At 39.5% G+C, this 25,954-nt stretch overlaps 1 protein-coding gene across 2 annotated transcripts; it reads right to left on the bottom strand.

Moving 5' to 3' along the window:
• Positions 1-2,226: 2,226 nt before the first annotated feature.
• On the bottom strand, positions 2,227-22,609 carry dusp22a (dual specificity phosphatase 22a). 2 transcript variants are annotated; one of them, XM_056765732.1, is made up of 7 exons: positions 22,356-22,609; positions 16,958-16,991; positions 14,260-14,342; positions 10,637-10,686; positions 6,125-6,199; positions 5,677-5,848; positions 2,227-2,996 (listed from the first exon to the last, which is right to left on the bottom strand). In XM_056765732.1, the coding sequence occupies exons 1-7, from the start codon at positions 22,374-22,376 to the stop codon at positions 2,805-2,807; spliced, it is 627 nt and encodes a 208-aa protein (XP_056621710.1). In that variant the 5' UTR covers positions 22,377-22,609; the 3' UTR covers positions 2,227-2,804. The 2 variants fall into 2 exon arrangements, with proteins under 2 accessions (XP_056621710.1, XP_056621711.1); XM_056765733.1 differs by lacking the exons at positions 10,637-10,686; positions 14,260-14,342; positions 16,958-16,991; positions 22,356-22,609 and adding an exon at positions 10,383-10,598.
• Between the last annotated feature and the right edge of the window lie 3,345 nt (positions 22,610-25,954).

Raw genomic sequence — 25,954 nt, 5'->3', positions numbered from 1 at the left:
TACTCAAATCTTCATACATCGTGCATGTAATTCGTCATGTTGTGTCAGCCTCTGTAGTGCTTCGAAAGGGAGGGGGGAAATGTTAAGTGAGCCCATTGGTTGCAATTCCCAACCTCATCATTAGATGAGGTTGGGAATTCAGCTTACATTTACATTACATGTAGACATGTAGATTTACATTACATGTAAATGTAATGTACATTTACAGTAATGTAAATGTAAATGTAGATGCTGCTAGATTTGAGTGACTGGTCCTTTAACTACGAGTCCCTGGCTGAAAATAAAAGCAACAGAAACCATCACTTAAATCTTAATGATTTTATTAATTTCAGGCTAATGGAACCTTTAATAGGCCCAGTTGGTCTTTTATGATCTTGGTGGATGGTAACAGATAGAACACCATTAAATCCCACTGGAATAAGATTCAAGACACAATAGATTAAAAAAAAATTGGTACATAATAAAAATATTGTATTGTTTTTCCAACAGGAATATGTGTTTGCCAAGTTTTATTTTATAATCAGGAAATAATAAAGTAGACTTTGATTATGTTATGTGGGTGTTTAACAATGGATGTTCATGTTTCTCGTTTAAAAAACCTTTTTATTTCACATATTTCAAGTCTATCTTCCAGCGCTGTCGCTCTTCTCACGAAACGACTGGATTTCTTCCAGTTTCTCAAAGTCCCGCCTTTTGAAACGCTCTGATTGGTAAAGCTGACCAGGTATGTCGTGATTGGTTCCCAGCTTAGAGTGTGTGTGTGAAGATTCACACTTTTTATATTGGACCTGAGTTGGATAATAAAACAAGCAGATTGACCAGCAGACATTCTCAAACAGGTCTTCAAAGGACGTTTCATAGAAGTGTTCAAGAGTTATACACACACACACACACACAATATCAGTTATTACACAGAACCGCTTTCACAGCTGATGTTAAAGTCATGAAGCTGTTATTTGAGCGTTGGTTATCTTAGAATGTGTCTAGCTGAATTGTTATGACCAGCTGGAGGACTGTGATGAAAATAAAAGTACGCAATTGGCCAGCTTAGTCAAATGTTAACAATCTCTGATAACCAAACACTACTTCAGCTGTTCTCTGTAGTCCTTGAAAAGTGAATTCTGATAAAGACAATATCTCGCTACTCATTGAACTTTGAGCTTTCATTTTGCAGGTATTGTTTATGCTCTAACAGCAACATTACGCACTAACTAAAGGTTGAAAATTGGCATCACAGGGAATGGCCGCTTTAAGTACACTAGGTCTTGGTTTAAGCTGAAAACTGCTTGCACTGACATGTATCTTAAAATACATCAGTGCCATTGTTTTGTCTCAAGGTGGACAACTGTAATTTTTCTTGTGATGCGTATTAAAAAAGAAACAGGTAACATTTCAGTATAGGGGGCAATTCTCACTAATAAAGTTGTTATTAGCATGCCTATTATTGTCATATTGGCTGTTTATTAGTACTTATAAAGCACATATTCTGCATGACCATACTCTACACCCCTAATTCTAACCAATCCCTAAACCTAATAACCTTACTATGTATTAATAAGCAACAAATGAAGAGTTTATTGGGGGAAAATTGGTAGTTAAGGGTTTGATAATAGAGAGAATTGCCTGAAGTGTGACCAAAAACAACCTATACTTTCTAATTTAACTAGGCATAGTTTTAGATATTATATAGATATTAGATATTAGTTCAAGATATTATTAGATCACTGAAATTGCACAGTCTGTAACAGGCGTTAAAGTATAACCGCAATAAAGTACGAGTACACTTGAATAAACTACCTCTTTTGCAGTGCTGCTTCTACAACACAAGCTGCTCATATGTGCAGTCTATTACTCGAGCTAACCTGTTACCATCAGAGCCAGAGAAAAGTGCTCTTTTCTAATTCTATTGCATTTCTAACTAAATGCATGTTTTAAATTGAAAATCATTTTATAGTACATGCAGTGGATCATAAATTAAGCAACAACAAAAACTTAAAATTGACAAGTAATACCCTACGTTTTTAATTACAGTAATTCATCTCTTTCACTCAACACTGTTAATAATTGATAGCCGATTAAAAAATAAAGAGAATGTGATACTCCCAGTCTGCTATGGGAAAATACCATGCTGAAAAGTTCACATATATAGTATCTAAGGATTTAGCTGAATTGTGCAGGTACGACACCAATCCATTGGTCTTCAGAAAATGAAATTAGACAGAAAAATAAGTATACACAGTGTTTATTTGAAACCACCTGCAAGATCTAAAATAATATGATATGCAAATATAGCATGAATATCCAATATATGTAATATCTATTTAGACCAACATTTCAAAAAAGGAACTAAACTAGGATCTAAAAAGTCATATGACTGTATGTTAAAATATAAATACAAACAAATTGTGTATTGTTGTTTATTTTCATGTTCATAAAGTACAGCAGTCCATAACTTGTAAATGACAAGAAACATTTATAACATACCAAACCATGGACCTCTTATATGTTGTATGTGGTTTTGTGATAAAAGGGTAAAAAAACTCAAGATAACTCACTCAAGAAACTGGGCAGCACAGTTAATGAAATACATTTATTAGTGCTATTTCCAAAAAAAGAGAACGAAAAATCTTTTGTTGCTTTTCACTTCAATTACATTGATTACGCCAATCTGTGTTTTGACATTACATGCACATTTGGGTCTAGTGTAACCGATTTGATTTTTCATTTGTCTCGTCCGATGTGGCGTTACTGTGCAGCAGAGGATAAAGCCGTTGAACTCTGGAGGACGGGCATGAGCACCTCTTTCAACTGTTGCTGCCTGGTCTGCTGTATTTGTTGTTGGGCAGTGTGCAGGTACTAGAGGACTGATTCAACCATTCTTCTTCACGCTGCTGGGCCTGCTGCTGTTGCTCGGTGTATAAACTCAGTAAAGCTTGAACCTGCTCCTGGTCTTTAAAGGGACTAGGTCTGTAGCTGGCCCGCAGCCACGCCCGGTACTGCAAGAGATAGGAGGACATCACATTAGTGTAAGTGCTTTAATACAACTTACTCTGTCATCAAACAAACTGGACAAGAGAGCACATACAGGTAACAGGGCGTACTTGAATAGTTTCTGTTGTTATGTATGGTTTGAAAAAGGGCGAAAAAGGGAAACCTTTGCATGGGTCATTTTCAATGCTTGAATGCATTTTGTGACTTCTAAGCGTATGTAGAATTGCTTCGTCAGAATCGTCAGAGAATATTCTACTGAATCAGTGTCTCAGTGCCCACAGTCAAAAATAGAAGTTGATTGACAACATCTGGCTTCTTATGACAACCTGGCTACTCCATTATAGGCTTTTCGGGAAAGTATTGGATTTGAATTAATTTTCCTTTCGATAAAAGCAACCTGAACCCATTTTAAAACAGCGAATGCTGACCAAATGTTTCAGGCTCCAAGTGGCCCTCATTCAGAACTCATTCAGGAAATTCTGACCCAAGCAAGTTATAGACTTCCACAGAATTCTGTATCACTGCCTACAAACACACCTTCCCAGCGGGAGCAGATGACTGTAACCGTCTAGTCTGGATATGTCATGTCTTAAAGAGAGAGTGGGAAATCCCTGGCACACAGCCCTTGCTCGAGCTCAATGCTGGAATTGAGTGGGAGGACAGATATCCGGTTACTTTCCAGGCAGACTTTCCTTAGCAGATTAAGCAGAATTATAAACCTGAAATGATGCTCTCACAAACTGTAACCTTAAATAACCTACAGTACAGTATATCACCCAGCAGATCAAGAAAAATGTTAACAATTGGTGGTGAACACCCACCTTTTTCTATCTGGACACATCATACATTTCTATTTATTTATTTAACAAAGCTAATCAGAATTAGGCTTCTTATTTTGCAGACTAAGTTTACTTTAAAAACAAAGTGGACATTTTCATAATAAAAAGCATTATCCAGTTCACAAACCACTTCCCCATTTGATCACATCCCCAAATAGAGGTTCTCCCATTTAAAAAGCTTTTTTTGCTGAGAAAACTATTCTTTTTTTCAGTCCAGCCAACATGTAGGCCCGGTTTCACATAAAGGGCTTAATTTAAGTCATATATCTTAGATTATTTAGGATATTTAAGTTACTTTTATAAAAACGCCTTAGTAAAAATCATTACTGGTGTGCCTCTTGAGATGGAAAAAAAAGTGGCACTGACATATTTTAAGACCTTCAAAGAAGAAGCAAACATTCATTTTAATCTGGGACTAGCTTTAAGCCTTGTCTGTGAACCGGGCATTAAACAACTCATTTTGAACATGATTGCATGTGTACGCCTATACTATATAAACACCTCAGCATATAAAGTCAAAACCAAACAACTCAGTTTAGCTGGGCATCATTGCAAGGGCAGAGAGACCGTGCGTTTCACTTCTCCTCATGGTTACCTGTCCAAAACTGTCTCGCTGAATATAAGGATTGACATTTATCACGACAATCCATCCCTTCGTATAGAAGGGTTCTTTCATTTCTGCTCAAAGGGCAGTCCTTCTTCAGAACTGCGCAGTTTCCAAAGAGCAGGACAGAAGTGAACCAGCCCACAGTCTGTATCCACCAATAGCCACTTTAGAAATGACATTTCTGTCCACAATTAGGTCAAATACAGCAACACATTGTTATACAGATGAGATATATTTGTAAAACGTGATCAAATTAATCAAGAGTTTTATGATAACGCATGAGAGGTACGAAAGTAATTCCTCTTTATGTTGTTCTCAAAAATCTGACACTTTTAAAGCCTGACACTTTAACAGCAAACAATATTGGGTTGAGCAGAGAAGATCGTGTTGCAATATTAGAAGGTCCCCCTTAAACCAGAGTTCCCCTTATTCAGGCAGGTACCCCTTTTAACCAGAAGCACTTTTGTTACTTTTTTGTCGTTCAACTCCTCGCATCTTACTTGAGGCAGCAACACAAGCTCTAACAGGAAACCCCACTTCACACCTTCACACAACAAATGCGAGAACCGATGCAAGACATCAAGTTGGCTGATGACTTGAGCCTAGTCATTTTTATTCCTACTATAAAAAATCAATAGGGACCATTTATCTGATAATGATTACTCACTTACTTCTCACAGACAAGGACATGCAGAATTTGAGCACATGCAACCAGAGTTGAAAACTGCACAGACTTCTTCTGGATATTAAAAAGGCTCACGTAGAGTAGGGAATATTCACTGCTTTCTTTGGCCTGACTTTGGCCTGACTGACGGGTAAAGCAAACAATCACATGGATGAATCAGAAATCCTGTGAAATTCAACTAATCAGATGACAACTTTGAACGTGCTGAAGTGTTTCAAGAAAAGTGTGCCTTATCCATCAGACGTTCAACCAACCATGGTGGTGGCTGAGACTAGTGGACAACTTCATCTGATCCAACCTGCCAACACTTACAAATACGTTTACAATGTATAGAAATGGTCATTGTTAGTAGGACAGCATCACAAACACGCACACACATCACCCCACAATATTGTATTTGAGTGACCCTTTAATGACCATTGAGAATTTGCTTTTGGATGAGGACCTGAACCTGCAACACAGAGCCTTACTAGTCTTACAATTTCATTGTTAAGGACTGGTATTTACTTTTTAAAATCTCATTGACACCTGAGAGAGGAAGTCAGAATCTGTACCTCTGAAACCTGTTTCATCTGAAACTCCTGCAGCTGTTGTTGAAAGCCGTAATTTGGGCCCACAAAGGATCTCACAGACTTTACGGCGCACAGACACTCCTCCCAGCTGTAACTGGTGACGGTCATGAGGTAAGCCACCACCATGGTTGTGCTGCGAGACACTCCAGCAAGACTGAAGTGAGAGACATGGTTTGTTAGATTGAATGTTAATAGTATAAAGTGTTTGTTAATTTATACAGAATATAGACAAAGTCAGTGTGAATGTGAGCATGCAAGTTATTTTGTCTAGACTATAATACTGGAAATGGTGAAAAAGCATGATGTTGCAACAAGACAAGCAAGGTGTTCCGGTTAAACCACTGTTCCTGTAAAGTGACTCTTATATTTAATAGCTCACATACTGTACTGAAGGAAAAGCACAAAAATAGAAAACGGGTAAAACACCTACCAATGAACTAGACACGCCCCTCCATTGAGTCGACACTCGTGGATAAAGCGTATGCACTCTTTAAAATGTTGAGACCTGCAAAATGAAATGTGAGAAAGACAGATCCTATTACATGATGATATTATGACAGCTTACTACCTCGCTTTTAATCTGCAACTGACATGGAAGTATGATATACAGCCGCGGAATAAACGAGTCCTTCCAAATTTCCTTAAAATACCCTTTCTAGATGTGTTGTGTCCATTCCAGTCCAGTGTCTGTTGAATTTCAACAAAATCATCCAAACAAAGTCTTCCAACAGCATGTGAAAAACATGAATTTTCCTAAATACATCTAAACATATTAATGTTGTTAAAAGGGAATATGAACATGTTTTCTTTGCTGTATCTGGAGTGGAGTATCTTTTCCATTATTTTGACCTTTTCCTCCAATTTTAATTTTCTGCAAATATATGCAAACAAAACCACGTTTTTATTTGAAACTTGGTGGAAATATTATAAGTAGATTACTGAACTGCATCTACTCATCTATTGCACCATAACTTTAATTACTATATTAGTAACTCAGTAATTCTATTAACTGCATCTACTCATCTATTGCACCATAACTTCAATAACTGAATTAGTAACTCAGTAACTCTATTAACTGCACTAACTCATCTACTGCACTGTAACTCTATCAACGGCATACTCATCTATTGCACCATAACTTCAATAACTGCACTAACTCATCTACTGCACTGTACCTTTAATAGCTAATGTCTGTAACTAATGCACACTCAAGTCACTTGCACTATTGTATAGTCTATATTGTTACCTGTTCATAACCACCTGTACATTAATGTTCACAGTATATAGCCTTCTGTTTATATTGTTCATAGTACATACAGACTGTCATATTTTCATAGTACATGCCCATTGTATAGTATTTTCCTAATATTGTATTCTGTAATTATTCACACTGTATATCCTGCACTTGCTAATTGCACTTCTGGTTAGACCTAAACTACATTTCGTTACACTGTACTTGTATATGTGTAATGACAATAAAGTTGAATCTAATCTGATCTAAAAAAAAAAAAAGGAAAATTGTACCCAAACACATACATACATCTGAATAGTAAATTCAGAAAAACTGAAAATGGTCTTTGCAAAGTGTTCAAAATATCAAATCATTACACATTATTATTCCAGAGGGACATCGTCATGTTTTAGCTGAAGCTCAGGGGAAATACTGTATCAAAGAAACTGCTAAAACTACTAAAACTGAGTTTTTAAACAGTTCTCATGTTCCAAGCAAGGAAATAATTCTATTAATAATATTACCCATGTAAAAAACAGAGTACCATTTGAAAACTGCGCTAAATTCAGGTATGATTGAGAAACAAATGATTGCAAAAACCTTCAAATTGCTGATTTCCCAATATAGCTAACAAAGCATTACTCACAACCCTTAACTGTCCTAATTCAGAATGGAAGTCAACTGATTGTTTTATTTAACAGTATGCGCACTAACAAGGTACTTACACTACAATTAGTCGAGATTAGATTTATGGGTCGGTTCAGGATTGTAACCTAGTTAACCTACACAGTTATGTGGTAAATCGTTATGTCAGAAAAAAATGTTTAGCATATATATATATTTTTATTTTAAGAAACGTTCCGTCCTCTTGTAAACGAATGCCCAACAGTTGAACAGTTTAAGGCAATAAAAAGAGAGAGGAAGAAACATTTATTATGTTAGATTTATAAGTAACAGGTTACATATGGTTACAGTGAGTGAGGAACACATTTTTGTCATGAATGATTATGATGCGCAATTTCGATAAAAATCTGTTTGTTCCACCCATGAAAGAGAGAAGACTACAGTGGGTGTGATGAAACATCCAGACCGTTATCCTTATTTTAAAGCTGTGAGATTGTGACAGATGGGTTTTAATAGGTCTGGTGGCCAGTGCACAGTTTCCTTCCCTCTGGATTGCATCAGGGGATGGTGCCTCGCACTGATAGCATACGTGCATCACACAAACAGCTATTTGATCTAGAAAATCTCACTTTTACAGTGGTTGCTCATATGCCATACATTTCTAAATGATTTCTATACAGCATTTGATTTCAAGTGTATGAGAATCTGATCTTTTTATTGTTTGTACACAACAAATGTGCTGCTTTTTGGATGGTTCTCTATACCATCATTATTATAACAAGATGGCATAGCAGATGGCAGCTACTGTGCTTTGCTCTTCAGTGTTTGTACTGTTTTTGTTTGTTTTTCCTGTTTTTGTTTCTCAAATATGATCAGTTTTATCTGGGATGACCTGCCGAGCATTCGGCAGAACACACAACAAAATCTTTTACCGGTTTTTGAGTTTTCCCACGTTTTGCTGGACATTGTTGTTGGAGGAGCTATAGCTCTGGTCAAATGCTTGTGTACGTGCAGACGGGGAAAGCGAGCCGGCGCGCTTGTGAAGCTCAGACAGCGCGATTGGCGATAGGTTCATTTTATTCCGTCCTATAGGCAGAAACTTAAATTGTAAAGCCTATATTAAGAACTGTTAAAAGATGGATTATTGAAACCGAGCAGGATTTACAAGCCTGTTTCTCTCCCACTGATTGGACTGTTTTTGAAGCTGTTGCCTCCGATCTGGATGAGCTGACAGAGACTGTAACTTCATATATCAGTTTCTGTGAGGATATGTGCATCCCTACAGAGTCCTATCTAACCTACTACAATGACAAACCCTGGTTCACGGCCAAACTCAGACAGCTCTGTCAGGCCAAAGAAGATTCTTAAAGAAAAGGGGACAAAGTCTTGTATAAACAGGCCGAATTCACACTGGAAAAGGAGATCAGAGGGGCAAAGAGGAATTATTCTGACAACATAAGGAGCAAATTCTCTTCCAGTGATCCTGGAAAGATCCACTTCTATAACTGTCTGGTTCAGCTCAGCTACCAAATCTGATCTCAGAAGACTGCAGAGGGTAGTCCGGACTGCTCATTGGTACAACCATCCCCACTCTCCATGACTGTACTCATCCATAATGAGCAAAAAGGCTGGTAAAATCACTCTCGACCCCTCACTCCCATCACACTCCCTTTTTGAACTGTTACTGTCTGGTCGACGCTTCAGAGCTCCAGGGCGATCACCAGAACGACCAGACACAGGAACAGTTTCTTCCCTCAGGCAATCTACCTCATGAACACTTGACATTACATGCGGAACACAGAACTCTATTTTACATTATTTTTCACCAAACTTGCACATATCAGACTTGAACATACATAATTGTCTATATTGTATATTGTGTTTTCACTGTTTTGTACATTGCCTATTGTATATTATTCTTTTATCATCTGTATTATGTCTTTCTGTTGCACTGTGGAGCTTCTGTCACTATAACAATTCCTCGTATGTGGAAAAATACTTGGCCAATAAAGCTCATTCTATGTTCTATGTTCTAAATAGGCTAAACTGGCTTGAAATATTGTGTAAAACAGATTCCTTTAATGTGACTCCTAAAATTTTTATAAGTCCTAAGTATTTCTTCCATAGTTTTTTTCTGGATTGTTATTGAGTAAGCCTATGTGAAAGAATACACAGCAAACAGCATTAAAGGGTGTTCACATTATACTGTAACTATAACGTTAAATGTTATTACATTTGCGTCCATAATAAAGATACACGTTATGTTTATTTTAAGCTCGTGCGGTGCATTGTTCCCACTCACTAAAATGAATGTATTGTACATGTATTATACATGCTCCTTATGCTTTCGTTTTCATTCCCGAACGTCATTTCTCCAAAATATGACAGCAAAGCAGAGCAAAGGCTGGATGCTCACTCTGAAGTCTGGAAGTGTTCTCATGTCCAGGATGTATATGTGCCAGCTTACTGACACTTATATTATACACTGTTACCTCACTGTTATCCTGCTGTAAACACACCCCTTTCCAACCGCTACAGTCTTTAATTCAGACATAAACCAGCATCACATTCATCAATAGCCAAACATTAGATATTGGCAACAGTATTAACAGTGTTTTATCATTCATCAGCTGAAAAAAATCGTTCTTTATCAGTATTGTTTTGATTTGAACCGTGCTATCTCCCAAATGAAGAACAATTTTTTAATTATTTTTATTAAATTTTAAATTATCGTTAACTATGTGAAAGCTCCTTTATTTAGCCAGGTATATAAGAACTGTTTTAGATGTACACACGTGATTAGTTGATATCTGCATGAAACATGCCCACTCACTCATTGATTCGGACACATGAATGAGGAAAATTCAGCTTTGGTATAATGTTGTGAAAGTGTCTCTCCATGAGCATCTTTTCTGTCTGTAAGAAAGTCATGTGACCCATGAGGAACAGCAGTAGTTTTACAATTTCTACACTCATTTTCATTTTGTCTGCATTGTTATTTTTATGTATACATGTTGTCTTTGCTCTTCACACATTGCTTGAGTGTCTTGAAAGTTTTGTTTGTTGTTCAGTATATTTAGGACTCACAGATTTTGGCTGGAAGCATCAGCTGCATGAATGCACAGATAGGTCTTGTCCTGAGGATGAGATCATCACAAAAAGATATTATAAATACCTACAAAACAGCTGAAATAATTCTGTTGAATATTCTGATTAAATGCACTTAGAAACCCTAAAATAAATCATTACACATGTCTGAACTGTTTGCTCGGGAGATCCAATATTATATATCACACTTTACTATTATTCTACGTCTTTTCATCAAATACCATCACAACAAGGCCTGATCCAAAAAAATTTGTTCTATAATATAACACACAAATAAAATTTCCCACAGGATTTTGAGAGACTGTGGTGCTGATGGTTTCTCGACGTTTTGTTGAACCGTCAGATGGGGTTCAACTGTGCACTGTGACGTATCACAATCTCTAGCGAAGCGACGGTGACTGTCCTCGGCGGGTCAGATGTGAGTGCTTTCGCGAAATTGTAATCTTCCAGTGGATAGGTAGGTAAGTGGTCCACAAGCTTTTTGAATAGGTTAGAAGCCTCTGCCTTCGGTCCTCACGGGCTGCGGCCTTGGATTTTTTTAACAGCGAGTAGCCTCTCTGTGCCGTAAGGCCACCGGGTAAGTGCTACTTCCTCAAATGGGAAATGCAGTAAAACCCGTTGAACATCTCGGCTAGAGGGACGAGCTCGATCGCTTCCTTCGCCAGAAGGATGGTGACCTCAGCCCGAATTACGGGAGCATCCCTGCCTCTGACCGAGGTTGAGAGGATGCCTCGAAACTTGGGCGGAGGTCTGGCGAATTGCATCGAGTAGCCGAGACGGAAAGTTTCCCATGGCCACTGCGACAGGTGGGAAGCTCAAGCCATACTCGACATTGCGTCTCGCCATGATGCAACGTCGGGTTGCCAAACACTGTCGGGAAGAGGGTGAGAGCGCCTGTGAAAAACACCCAGGGAGATTGGAAACTCTTTGTGTGAGAATGTGGCAGCTAGGCTCCCAAAGGGACCTAGCTGATGTCGAGATGGGGAAGAAACCGTTCTGATCGACCGACCAGCGATGTCATGGCTGGGGTTGGTCTTGATGGCGTTAGCCTCCCTGGGAACTTTCTGTCAGGACCGCTTCGGCTTCCGCGACTGCTGCTGAGAGGATGCCTCGAAACTTGTGCGGAGGTCTGGCGAATTGCATCGAATAGCCGAGACGGAAAGTTTCCCATGGCAACTGTGACAGGTGGGAAGCTCGAGCCATACTCGACATTGCGTCTCCCGATGATGCAACTTCGGGTTGCCGAACACTCTCGGGAAGAGGGTGAGAGCGCCTGTGAAAAACACCCAGGGAGATTGGAAACTCTTTGTGTGAGAATGTTGCTGCTAGGCCCCCAAAGGGACCTAGCTGATGTTGAGATGGGGCAGAAACCGTTCTGATCGACCAACCAGCGATGTTATGGCTGGGGTCGGTCCTGATGGCGTTAACCTCCCTGGGGTCTTTCCGTCAGGGCCGCATCGGCGACAGCTGCTGACGGGGTGGCGGTTTCCTCTTTTACATCCTCTTCCGGGGGGCCGCTTGGTTGGGGGGGAGCCGGAGCTGGCATTGGAGAGGGCCGGGGCTGCTGCTGGGTAGGATGTGGCTGATCGCCTCCGTCTGCTGCTTCTCTGACGAGAACTGTTGTGAGAAGTCCACGACAGTGTCACCACACAGTCTACCTTGCGCGATGTGTGCGTCAAGAAAGCGGAGTGTCTCTGCGTCCCACATCCGCTTCAGGTTGAGCCAGAGGTGTCATAAGGCGAGGTTGGAGACGGTGTGGAGTTCCTGCATTAGCCCCGGGTCGGTCTTACCCGCATGGAGCTCTTTCAACGCCTTGGCTTGGTGGACCTGCAGGATGGCCATGGTGTTGAGAGAGGAGGCAGCATGGCCCACAGCAGTGGACGGGAGTCTAGGTCGACCTCTCCAGGTGGCCCCCTATCTACAGGCAAAGGTGCACAGTGACCGCACGCTCCACCGGGGGCACACCGATACCGGTTTGATGTGAATAAGCCGAAAGGGTGGAAAGAATGGGACTGGGTTGGGCGTGGCTTGGAGGTGGTGCACTGCAACCCAATGCTCACGCGCCCTGGGAAAGCATGGATAACATCTCGATATCCACCTCTTCCTGAGCTCGACCCCCCATGGGAGGGAGCTGCAAGGAATCGTCGGGATCGGATGCCAGCAAATTGCCCTCCAATGCTGTGATTGACATCTCATCTTCATCACGTACCGTTTCTGGATACGTGGATGAGGATCCAGACAGTCTGGAACCCTCTTCTGGGGAATGATCAAACGAGCGAGACGGGGTGCGAACGGTCCGCGTGGGCATAGCTGACAAATATACGCCCGCGATGGCCCCCATCTCACCCATGCTGCTCGCGCTGGCGGACAGTCGTCACAGCCCGGGATGCAGGCGAGGTGGTGGCTGGTTCTCGGAAGAAGACCATCCGTGATCGCAACGTCTGAATCACCATCTGCCCGCAGTGTGAGCAAGATGTGTCCATGAAGGCAACCTCAGTGTGCTGGAGACCCGAACACTTGATGCAGACATCGTGTCCGTCCCCCTCCTCAATGAGAGTACCGCACCCACGAGAACAGCGGGACATGCTACGCTTGAGGAAATGAGCTTTTTCAGAATTTGCTCGAAAACGTCTGGAACCGACCAGACGCCCAGGGGAAGTTGCTGCACCACATCGTAAGAATCCGGCAGTTTGCTTGTAGAGTAGCGAAGTTTGCTCAGTCATGAAGCGAAGGCTTTCCCTTTTATACCCGGATGCAAATTTCATTCGCCAATTTCATTCGCCTTTTCTCACTAGTCAGAAGTTGATAGGTTCTCAAGGGCGAACCCAATCTGTCAGTTCAAAACCATGTCGAGAGACCGACAGAAAGGGAACTCATTGGACTCAATCATCTATTTTCTGAGGTCTCAGAGTAACTGTAATGTTTCTCATTCCAAAACTATAATATTAAGATTGAAATCATGTTCATGAATTACTTCTCATGAGATTAGGAGGTCGTGTCGCCACACACACTTCAGTGCTCAGCAAGTTTTGAAGCTATTTAAAGGGTCTCAAAACAGATGATGAATGTTAAATCAGTCCATCGCTCTCAACAGTTACAGGATATCACTGTTGCCCCCTGCTGCTCGTGAATGTTGAATGTCATAAATCAGCAATTTTTATTCAACAGTCCTGCAAGTTCTTACTTGTGATCCTTGACATCCACCCTGATCAAACACATTTCAACAAGTGAATCAAGATCTTCCGGATTACTGGAATATTACAAGTGGGTGAGTTGGATCAGGGTTGAAGCTAAACTCACACCTCAGCTATAAATAAACCATTTAAAACATTCAGATTAAGGCTGACAAAAGACTACAATATGAAAGGACATGTCTCATGTGCAGTGCGTGCTTTATGTACGAAATACTCAGAGGAACTCGGTGTTAAAGGAGTAGTTCACTTAAGAAACATATACATAAACATCTTGGATGACATGGGGGTGAGTAAATGATCATGAACATTTATTTTGAAAGTGAACTACTCCGTAAATACTCAGAGTTTTACTCTGTGTAGTATATTGCCTGGTACACTATTGTCTCTGTAAGAGCATATAATTCATACCTGTAATACAGGCTTGGCATTGTTGCACACAGAGAGGATGTGGGTGATGCCTTGACGAGACAGATTTTCTCTGTTCTCGGAGTCTGTGTATGGAAACATTTAACAACATCAGTGTTATAAGCATTTACCCACAGAGCTGTTAGAATAAAGATGTCCATTGTCCTGCATGTGCAAAGTTTTAGGAAAGCTGTTATACAAAAGCTGAGCTTGATGCCATGGTCACACAAAATATTCAGAATGTGACATTTCTACATAAAGCCTTGTGGATATAGACAGCAAAAAAAATATATTCTGGGGCTTTTTTTCCACACATCACAGATCATATAAAAAAGGAAGCAAAAACATTGAGGGAGAAGTCACATGCCAAAGTTTCACACTTTGGCTTGTTCACAATGCTGACCGTACAATGTTTATGCAATAATAAAAATTATGTTCTACAAACAACACTAATGAAGCAAACAATATAAAGAGTATGCGATTAAAAGCCAAATATAACAGATTTTTATCTACACGAGGGTAATGGAATTATGGGGTAGATTTTATTTTCCTGTCAACTCTTCCTTTAAAAGAATAGTTCACCAAAAAAATTTAATTCAGTTATGTATTACTCAACCTCAAGTGGTTACAAATCTGTATACATTTTTTTGTTCTGTGGAACACAAAGATAGATGTATTAAAGAATGTTAGCCACTGACATTTCTGGGGCACCATTGAGTTCCGTTAAAATGGTTGTTTGTTTTCCTAAATTCTTCAACATGTTTTATTTTGTGTTCAACATAGAAAGAATAAATATTTCTACTATGGTAGTCAACGATGCCCCAGAAATCTCAATTGCTAATATTCTTCCAAATATCTTTCTTTATGTACAATCAAACACAGAAATGTGTACAGGTTTGGAGTAATTCATGATTAAAAATGACTTTTTTGTAACTCCGAGACAATGTTCCCATGTCTTTCATTTTTCTAAAAACATGTACTTAAAATAAAAACCTGTTTCTTAAATAGATAACAGTGCCTTACAAAAGTATCCATCCCCCTTCATTTTATTCCCATTTTTTTATGCCGCTGCCTTATCTTAAACTGCTTAAAAAGAAAAATGACATTAATCTAAACTTTATACACAATTATGACAAAACAAAAACTGATTTTTGACACCTTTGCAAATGAATTAAAACAAAAAAAAACAATAAGTACATTGCATAAGTATTCATACAGTTAACTCAGAAAATGGTTAAAGCACCTTTACAGACTCAAATCCTTTTGGGTATGAGCTTTACACATCTACATTTGGCCATTTTCTGCAATTCGTCTCTGTAGATCCTTTCAAAATCTGTCAGGTTGAATGGAGATCATCAGTAGACAGACATTTTCAGGTTTCTACAGAGATGTTCAGTTGGGTCCAAGCCCAAGCATTTGCTGGGCCACTCAAGGATATAGATGGAGTTGTCCATGAGCTACGCTTGCATTTACATTTATTCCTTTGGCAGACGCTTTTATCCAAATAGACTTACAAGTAGGGTGCAGTGGGCAGCTATCACTGCAGAGCAAGCAGGGGTAAGGTGCCTTGCTCAAGGGCACTTCAGTCATTTCCTGGTGGCACTGAGAATTGAACCAGTGACCTTCTGGCTACAAGTCCAACTCTCTTACCACTAGGCCACAACTGACCTGAATCTGAGGTTCTTAATGTTCTGGGCTAGGCTTTGATGATCATTATCTCTGTATTTTGTGCAACAGAGCTTTTCTTCTATTCTGACAAATGCCCCAGTCCCTGAAGCTGAAAAACACCCCCACATCATGATGCTGTTTCCACCACACTTTCTGTTGATGGTATTGTACAGGTGTTGAGCAGTGCCTGGTTTTCTCCACACATGAAACTGAGATTCATCAGACCAGAACATCTTGTTTCTGACAGTTTGAAAGATTTGCTGAAGTATTGAGCAAAGGCTTGAGTCTGGCCTCTCAGCCATAAATCCCAGATTGGTGGAGTGTTGCAGTGATGTTTGTCCTTCTGTAAGTTTCTCCCATCTCCATGTGTGATCATTGAGCTCAACCAGAGTGATCATCAGCCTCTTGGTCACCGCTCTAACAAAGACCCTTCTCCATTGATTGTCTCTGTTTGGACAGGAGTTCAGCTCAAGATAGAGATCTGGTGGTTCCAAAACTGTTTCATTAAGGATAGATAGAGGATACACGCTTCTGTGAATCTTCAATACATCCAATTTTCTTCAGGAGTCTTCCCCAGATCTGTGTCTTGATACAATCTGTTTTAGAGCTCTACTGGCAGTTCTTTTGACCTATTGTCTTGGTTATTACTTTGATTTGCATTTTCAGCTGTTGCACCTTTATTGAGAGGTATGTGCCACTCCAAATCATACTTTTTCAATTGAATTTGCCACAGGTTAACTCCACTCGAAGAGCAAAACTAATGCTTCTGAGCTAAATTTCAAGTGTCCCAGAAAAGGGTATGAATACTAATGCAATGTACAATTTCTTAAATACATTTGCAATTTTGTATCAAACCTGTTTTTTGTTTTGTCATCATTGTGCATGGAGTGTACTGTCAATTGTTAATTGTTTCAAAACCATAGTAACCACAAATTTTAGCAAGATTAAAGACGGACAAAATATACAAACAACATATAAATGAAACTTAAATATAGCAGGTTTGCTAAACAAATTAAAATAATACACTGCTTACCTCTTATATTTCCAAGATAGAGACCATCAACAATCTATATGCACAAAATAAACAAATACTGAACTTTTAGATTAACATCACATATACAGTAAACATTAACCTTAATAAAGCACATAATCAATTTTGTTTCACTTGTTGTATTATGCCCTTCTATTGTTGGTACTTTTCAAATTGCTTTTCTATGTACAGATTTTATGCATGTCCAAGACTCAGACTTAAGTCCCCCTTTAGTGAAATATGTTTATGTGGTGTTCTTAGTATGCTTTAGACAAACCATGAGCAAATTTATAATTCAAAACCATTGAATGATGTTTTTCTAGTTCACAAACCTGAAATCAATCATGTCAACATAGTTAAAATAACATTGTTTATGTGACATCCACAGGGTCAGAGAAACTCATCTAATGAAGTTGAAGATCACCCAATTATGAAGAAATGCAATTAAACCGAGCTTTTTTATATTAGAGGCCACCAACAAAAATTGCCTGGCAACTAGTGTTGTCAAACATATTGAATTTGATATTTCAAATATTTTCCGAAACCAGCTGCACTTTCTCATCGGGTTGACACTCACTGCACGTGAATGCAGTCGCAACTGCCCCTCTCACTCACTTGCCTCATTTATTCATACACATACTTTGTACGATTGAGGAAAAACGCAAAAGATCATTCAACTAGGAAGATTTATGAAAGTAGTAAAAAGTAACTTTTTGGTGGAGGTAAAGTCAAGGACAAAAATAGGGCAAAAGCTGCTTGTTCAGCCCCTCAAGCCCCCACACTGTGTCAGGTGCAGCATCAGCTCTTATAATGGCAAAGTCCTAACATGATGGCAGGTGTTTGCAAATGCATCTAACTAATAGGGAATAGAAAAAACAACACACAAACGGTCAGTAGAGGGCAGCAAATTCATTACAAAATACGAATAGACATTACATGCACATGTTATACCTTCAGACACAAAAAGTGACTAGTCACCACAAAAAAAAAATTCTCAATTGAGACAACTTAGAACTTTGTCAATGTGACTTAACATTTTCGAAGGCACATCCGACCGTACAAGCGAAACAAATTTTTTGGACTCAACAGTTCAGTAAGGGGAAATACTACAGTTGCAAAGTTCTTACAAAATGAGCGATAGTAACCTACAATTCCCAAAAAACGGCGCAATTGTTTTCAGTCAATGGGAGGTGGGAACTCGCAAATGGTTGCAGCTTTGGAAGCGACCAGTCGTACTTGACTTTTTCCGATGATTTTCACCAGATAATTAGTCTGGCCTTACCAAATTTGCATTTTGTGAGCTTAATGGTAAGAATTGCATCTACCAGGCTCTGAAAAACATCACGTAGCAATTTTGAATGATCATCAGAACATAAACTGCTGTACACATTGATATCATCCAAATAAGCCTTTCATCTGGAAACACCAGATAAAACTATATAAACGAGACGTTGAAAAGTACTGGGAGCATTTTTCATACCAAAGTAGATAGCATCTATGAATTTTTCAGTCTGTCCTCAATCGGGCACCTAGAAGGGCCCATTTCAACATCTTCGTTTACATCCTGTAAGCGTCAGCACTTAACATTAACACAATAGGAGACGGTACATTATATTCTATATGAACATTTTGTGGGGAATCATTCGGATTCTTGCTATGATAGGCTTTAAGCATTTTCTGACGGCCTCAGAATCGATCTTAATTCCTTTGAAATCAAGTGAGGACCACTATATTGAGCTTGCACTTACCGCGAAGAGTGACCATGGGATGACATCTTTCTAATCTCGCTCGAGCTCAAAGCAATAAGCGCATAGCTTAGATTTTAAAGTTTGATGATATATTTCCAGGGCACCCTGTGACCATCAGGATGAAAAGGAGTGGAGAGATTATGCTTGATGTTAAGCTTTTTAAGCAGTCAAGAAAAAACTCAAGAGGTGAAATTTGTTCCCCCCACTATTATTTTAGGCAACACAAAAAGTGCCCTTACAATGATAAAATGTAGGCGGACAGCTTCAGGAATATGCTAAATCACACACATTGTCAATAAATAATGATGAACAGACTTTGAGCGCAGAAGCAGACCAACACAGTCATTAATAATGTGCTCAAACACTTCATGTACCGTAGGGACATGATACAGTGGGGCAGGCAGAATAGTTTGGTTAGGTTTTCCTTCCATTTGTCACGCATGACAAGTCCTACAATATAAAACGTCTTCCTGAAGACCAGGCCTAAAACAGCTTCGCATAGTAAAATGTTTTTGTCACACCAAAATGACCAGCAGAACCATCGTGAGCCAAACTTAAAATCATGTTGCGGTACATTTCTGGAACTCTAGTCAAACAGAAATATTAGAGGGGACAGTTTCTCATTAAAACAGCATCTTAGAGGAAGTATCGGTGGAGCCCACATACCCAGAAGTCCTCGGGAAAGACTAATGCTAACAATGGGGAAAGGGCTCGACATTAACAACTTGTCCACTTGTAATGATTTGTATGGGCAAGAGAGAGAGAATTTGACTTGCCCTACCGGACAAGTAAGTTAAAAAAAATTTATAACAACAGTGCTATGAAAAATCTTTCTGTTCTAAGAATATGTGTATTAGAGAGCGCTGCGTGTTTGTGTGAATTGCGTTTGTCGTGGTTGTGCTTGTTTGTGTGTGACAATAATCAATGGCAAGAACACCTGTCAATACAACTGCTTTGGAACCTGATGAACCTGTCATATGACTCCTTTAAGTCTTCAGCCAAAGTTTAAATCCTGACTTGTTGTTTCCCTCATTTACATATTAAGTCTTTTGTGGCTGTTTAAAGGCATTCAACCATAGGAGCGTCTACTTTCCTGTCAGGCTACAAAAAGGCTTAATATAACAAAAAACGCCGTTATGAGCAGCAGGCTGTGTATTATGAAGGCTTTTTATGACCATTTGACTAATAGCAGTGGCATCGGCTGGAGAAAAACCCATATTGGTCAAACTCTAATTGAGGCTTTACCCGACCGCAATGTTTCTGTTAGCTCTGCCCTTGTGTCTGTCTGTCAAAAGCTAAACTGTGCTCAATTGCTCTCCAAGAATTGAGTTTGACACCCCTGGGCTAGAGCATTCACACTCCACGTGTGACTAGCATGTGCTTGCGTTGCCAAAGCAAAGCTAAAGAAGCAGTGTCGTGATCATTTTGGCATCAAGAAAGCCAGGGCGATTTCAAATAGCGCTTTTGAGAATGTCTTTGGAAAACTGCAGTTTTATGAAGAAAATACTTAGCAGCTGTTTTGAATGATGAATTTTCACATGTGTCTCAAAGCATGCTAAATACAAACAAAGTATAAACAACTTGATTTTCACTTTAAACAGATACGTAGGAATGAGGTTGTGTCGCTGTGTGTGGTAGTGCTTAAAGGCATAAAGGGTGAATATTAGTTCTGCTCAGGACCTACACCGTAGCCTCTACGCCGTAGCCTACATGTCGGTTTTCATTTATACTTCTACTTCGTTTTCCGCATTGAAAGGCAGTGACCACTAGGCATCAGTGTCCTTGAGCGTGTTGCTTGTGTAAAATAAGACAAGAGCCTAAGAAGAAGCAGCTCGTTTGAGAAGCATTAGCGTTGATAGCAGCAAGTAAGCAGTCACTTTTGTTGCAGATTTGAGATGTTTAATACAGAGGGTTTTTTTTACTGAGGGAGAGGTTCAAACAGACCAAACCCAGCGTTTGCGGTCCATGTAGGGTCCGCGTTGAGTTGACGCGTTGTTACATTTTTGGAGAGGTGCGCATCAGGCTATGGCGTAGGGTACGCATAAGGTAGGCGGCTCTGTGTAAGCTACGCTTTAGGTTACGGCGCAGGTCCTACACACGATAATAACTTGCACTTAAGAGTTGGCCAACCCAAACTGGACTAATTTGCTGTGAACAAAGTAACGTAAAATTTGGCACACCATTTAATTGCCCGTTAAGAAACGGAAGAAATATGGAACATGCCTTATTCTTAATATTGTTATAGGCCATCCTCACAAAGTCCATGCAAGAAGTTGACTTGTGAGAGAGAAGTCACCAAGACACCTATGACTACTCTGAACTGAAGAAGTTACAAGCTGAAGCAACTCACAACAACACCAAAAGGAAATCTGGCAGCAGGATGCATATTGTTATAAAATTAAATGTCACGTATTCTTCAAACATTCTTCATATGTTAACAGAGCAGAACAGAAATGTATTAACAAACCCAGAATAGTGACTCAATTTAATTTTTTTGAAGCTACGATAAGTCTTTACTCTTTATGTGCGAAAAACAAAACAAAACAACGATTTAAATATTGTTCTCCTACGTTTTTTCAGTCTATGGTGGGCATTTACGAGAGCACTTCGACGCATGCGCATTCAGTGGGGGCAGACGCCTGCGTTCTGACTGACAACCCATAAGCGCAACTCTGTGTTTACAAGAAGATGCAACCACTTTATATAAAATGATCTTCGCAAAATGTCTGATGATTTCGATATTGAGGAAGACTTGCACTTTTTGCCCGAATGCGCATGCGACAAAATGCTCTCGTGAACGCGCACCATATTATGGAGAATGTATCGATTAAAGACGTTATTTTTTTTTTTTTTTCACACATAAAGTATTGTCATCGCTTCAGAAAAAATTAAGTTGAGTCACCTTGAGCGGATGGACCAATTTAACGATGTCTTGGTACTTTTCTGTACAAAAACTATAACCATGATGTCTATGAGGAGGCCTAGAAATCTCTCAGATGTCACCTAAAATATCTTTATTTGTGTTCCAAAGATGCCAGGAGGTCTTAAAATATGTTGAAGGTCATGTGGGCGAGTAAAAAATAACACATTTTTTGATTTTGAGATTAACTTTTCCTTTAAATACAACATACATACACTGAGAATATTAAGTGTATTTATGTATTTTTAGCAGCCATTATCACTCTGTAGCCCAAGATTGGTTGCCCACTTGAGCTAAGCATGGTTGAGTCTGGTCAGTACAGTAGAGTGTCTGGGACACTACTTTGATAGCTTATACTTACAATAGCTACTGAAAAGCCAGAGTTAAAATAGAAAAGATACAACACACAACAGCTCCAAAAGACAATCTGGCAGCAGGGTGCATGTTGTAATAAAATATCACGTTTTCTACAAAGAATCTTCGTCTGTTAACAGAACATCTAAACTCTATTAACACAGAAATGTTATGATGCGTCAGATTGACATCACGTCTTTGCTCACAGTTGATTGGTCCAGTTCGGGTTTGCGAACTCTTAGCCAGAATAAAGCCTGCTCGAGGTTAGCCGTGTAGCCTCCAAAACACCAAGTTTGCTTAAACTAAACCCATACGTAACGTTACCTTGGTAGCCACTTAAAACAAGCTTCCTGAAACAGTCCTCTGCAGTTTACATTACCTTATTCATTCCGTTGCCCATAGTTCACTGATTAAAGTAGATCTACGCAGTAGTGAAGTTTGCATATGATCGCTGTCGTGTCATCTCATTACTTCACTAAAATCACACTGCTGTCCTCTCAGTGTATGAAAGCGCATTATAATACAGCATAACTTAAACGTCGGGGTACAGAAGGAGCTGCCATGACACAACTTCCTGTCTTATGCCAAAATAAAAACATTCGGCTTGTTCTTCGTGCCGCACTGCGCAGATCGTACGTCACATGACATCTCAGTACCGCGAGAGAATAGATCTGCGTACAGCACAGCAGGGCTCTCGAATCGAACTCGTAGTATAATGATGTAATATTCTGATAGGTCTGCGCAGCACAAATTCTTATTTAGTCGCTTGCAAACCCAAACTGGACCAATCAGCTGTTTGCACAGTGTCCTTAATCTGAAGCGTCACAGTTAACCCTTTAGTGTTAACAGGAAGAAGTCCTTTGCCAGCGAAGAATTTTTGGAAAATCGCAATTATATTACAGTATGCATCAGGGCCGGATTGGGACTCATTTTTAGCCCTGGAGTTTCATGCCTTAGACCGGCCCACTTTAGTTCACGACTGACTAGATTTAAATAATGATAATTAAAACCTCAGAATATAAGTCTGCAATAGCGCACTGTTCTCTACAGCCTTTTAATTCATTGTATTTTTCAAAAATATCATAATTTCCAATTTCAGTGAAAATACAGTAGCCTAAGTTTTGCTTCACAGTGAAGATTTATTAGAACAGTAAATAGCAGGACAGTATCAGAATCTATTTTCTTTAAGAATCAGTGTTCATAAATATCCGAACATTGAAATGAGGAAAAAAATCTAACAAAAACATAAAACAAAATAAATTAAAAAAGATTAAAAATAAAATGTATTGCACTGTCTAATGACACTATAATTTCTTTTTCAATGATACGGCTGCTTTACAACTTCAAATATTTTTCACAAATATGAGAACATTAGTTAAATAATAAAAAAAGTATTGCACTGTTATCTGACTTTTGTTCACAGTGTAACTTTCTAATGATTGTTTCATCTCTTTTTCCTCTGAATAAACGCCTGTTTATACACAAGCCTGGCTCCTTTCCGCGAGCCTCCGCTGTCCACGCGCGCAACTCCCCAAACGGACGAGACGTTTATACTTGATGCGTTCGCCGTTGAGATGTTCTTTGAAACAACAGGGGGCGCACAAACGAAATCGTCCTGTAAATCCGCAGGAAGTAGAAGAAAAGTAGGAATTTTACCGGAATTACGTCAGATCATTCAGAATGGGGTCTTGCGAGCAGCTGCTCGACAAGGAAACGTAGAAGATTTTGTGTTGTTACTACTATCAAAAAAAGGGCTAAAAAGGAGATGGAATATTCTTCCACTGCATGCCACAAAACGTGGAGATGTAGAATACATCGCTCTTGTGAAGGAGATGCGTGTGATGGACGGGGAAATACAGTTAGAACTATTGTTTGTTGATTTAATAAAAATTTTATAGCAAACTTTTTGTTCACTCTTTCATTTCTGTGCATAATGCGGATACATTTCTACATATTGTTGGTTAGGGACTCTTAAATGTACATTGCCATAGATTAACCCATTGGATGTCTTTATGTTATATAAAATGAGAAGATATAAGAACAGTTCAAAATAGCAATGTTTATAAATATTGTTTTATTCTGAATACAATATAAAACAGACACATTGATCATAGAAGATGTCTGTACAGGCGTACATGTTCAGCCAAAATCTCTTTAAAGCTTTCATGTTGACTGCGGCGCCGCGCGAACTGTTCGCTCGGGTAACAAAAAATGTTGAGCATCCGGCGACGCGAAATGAGCTCGCGCTCACCCAAAGCTTACCGTCTCGTCGTCTTCATTTGTTTTGAGAAAAAATGTGGTCAGCTTAGAACATTTGGCCGCGTCAGTTTCCAGAGCTTTCTTCTTTTTATTCTGGACTTTTCAGCACCGTCTTTGCGCTTTCTGTTATCCATTTTTATTTCTGACGGTTTTCTATTTTGAGCAACTTGCAGTGTCGCTGTCGGGGGCGGGGCCATGGAGTCAAAAGATAATCACGTCATCATTAACCCTCAGGCTGCACTCTGAGTGGGGCTGCGAAAAAACATTAAATAAAAAAGAGTGGGGCTGCGGTAAAATAATAAATATAAAGATTAGGCCGCTGTGAGTGCAGGCAGCCTAGGAACAATAGCATCCACATTTCAACCATGCCATGACAACACCGGCCCTCACGGCCAAAAAAACTTCTCCCGGTGCTCCCGATTAGCCAATCCGGGCCTGGTATGCATCCAAGGGCAAGGGAAATATACTATTTTATTTTTTCTTTGACAAAGTATATCTTTATTACTGTAAATGTGTATTATATTAAAGTAATATTAATATATTAAAGGCATAGCCTATATTACATTTTTTAATTGTAAACTATGCCTGTGTTGGGGATTTTTATCTGTAGGCCTATCATCATTTCGAGCCTGTAAAAAAAGAAATCTCTCTCTCTCTCTCTCTCTCTCTCTCTCTCTCTCTCTCTCTCTCTCTCTCTCTCTCTCTCTCTCTCTCTCTCTCTCTCTCTCTCTCTCTCTCTCTCTCTCTCTGGTTAGTCCAAGTCATCTGGTTGTTCCTGCCTTGGTTCGCTTGGTTTATTCACAGTGTTTTAATTTGCATTTTGTTTTGCCCATAGTGGCACGTTTTATGTTATTACCCTGTTTTGTGTTCTTGTTTGCCCCATAGCGGTCACATTATTTAATAAAGAGGCTTTTGTTCAACTGTCTGCGCTTTGATTCTTTCTGAGTATCCTGACAGAACCCAAGCGCAGCCACACAAATACTATATTAAATAATAAGCCCGCGATGTGGCAAACAAGAACACAAAACAGGGTATAAACATAAAATGTTCTTTGCCGTGATTATGATTTTTGCAATGGCCATGTAAACATGCATTGATAATGTTACTTTTAGTACTGCCACTACTATAAAATTTGCACATTGAATTTTTCACTTTGGACAGGCCTTCATTACTGTAATATGTTGTTTGTCTTGGCATTTCTGATCACAGCTTAACAGAATAAATGCTTTTATACGGAACAAAATAATTTCTGCCATGTTCACAGTTTAGCAAGGAGGAGTATATGCCAGAAGCGGAAGACGAATCAGACAGTGACAGTTCAGTGAAGGAAGAAAGTTTAGCAAAAAACAAACAGCGTAAGAGACGAAAGGTCCAGTCAAAAATTCAAGATCTCAGCCGTGTGAAAGAAAGTGTGTGACACATTCTAGATCCTTGGCAACCAGTGGCACCACTGATGTGGAATCCTCCTCATCTGATGAAAACAACAACGGACAATCTTCTTCAACTGCAAATTATCATTCTGACGTCATGATGCTGAAGACGAAAAAAGATGGCGGCAGGCAATACAACAAAAGGTGTAACTGCTTGTTCTGCTCTAAACTATTCAGTAAAATGGCACGTCATTTGGAATGAAAACTGAAAGATAAGCCAGAGGTGGCAAGAGCAGTTGCATTCCCGAAAGAACGAAAATTACAGCTGAGTTCATTAAGAAATTAACAA

The sequence above is a fragment of the Triplophysa dalaica genome, chromosome 14, assembly GCF_015846415.1.
Source record: "Triplophysa dalaica isolate WHDGS20190420 chromosome 14, ASM1584641v1, whole genome shotgun sequence".
In the NCBI taxonomy this organism is placed as follows: Eukaryota; Metazoa; Chordata; class Actinopteri; order Cypriniformes; family Nemacheilidae; genus Triplophysa; species Triplophysa dalaica.
Note: the sequence above shows the minus strand (reverse complement) of the source record. Positions and strands in the feature narration are given on the sequence as shown.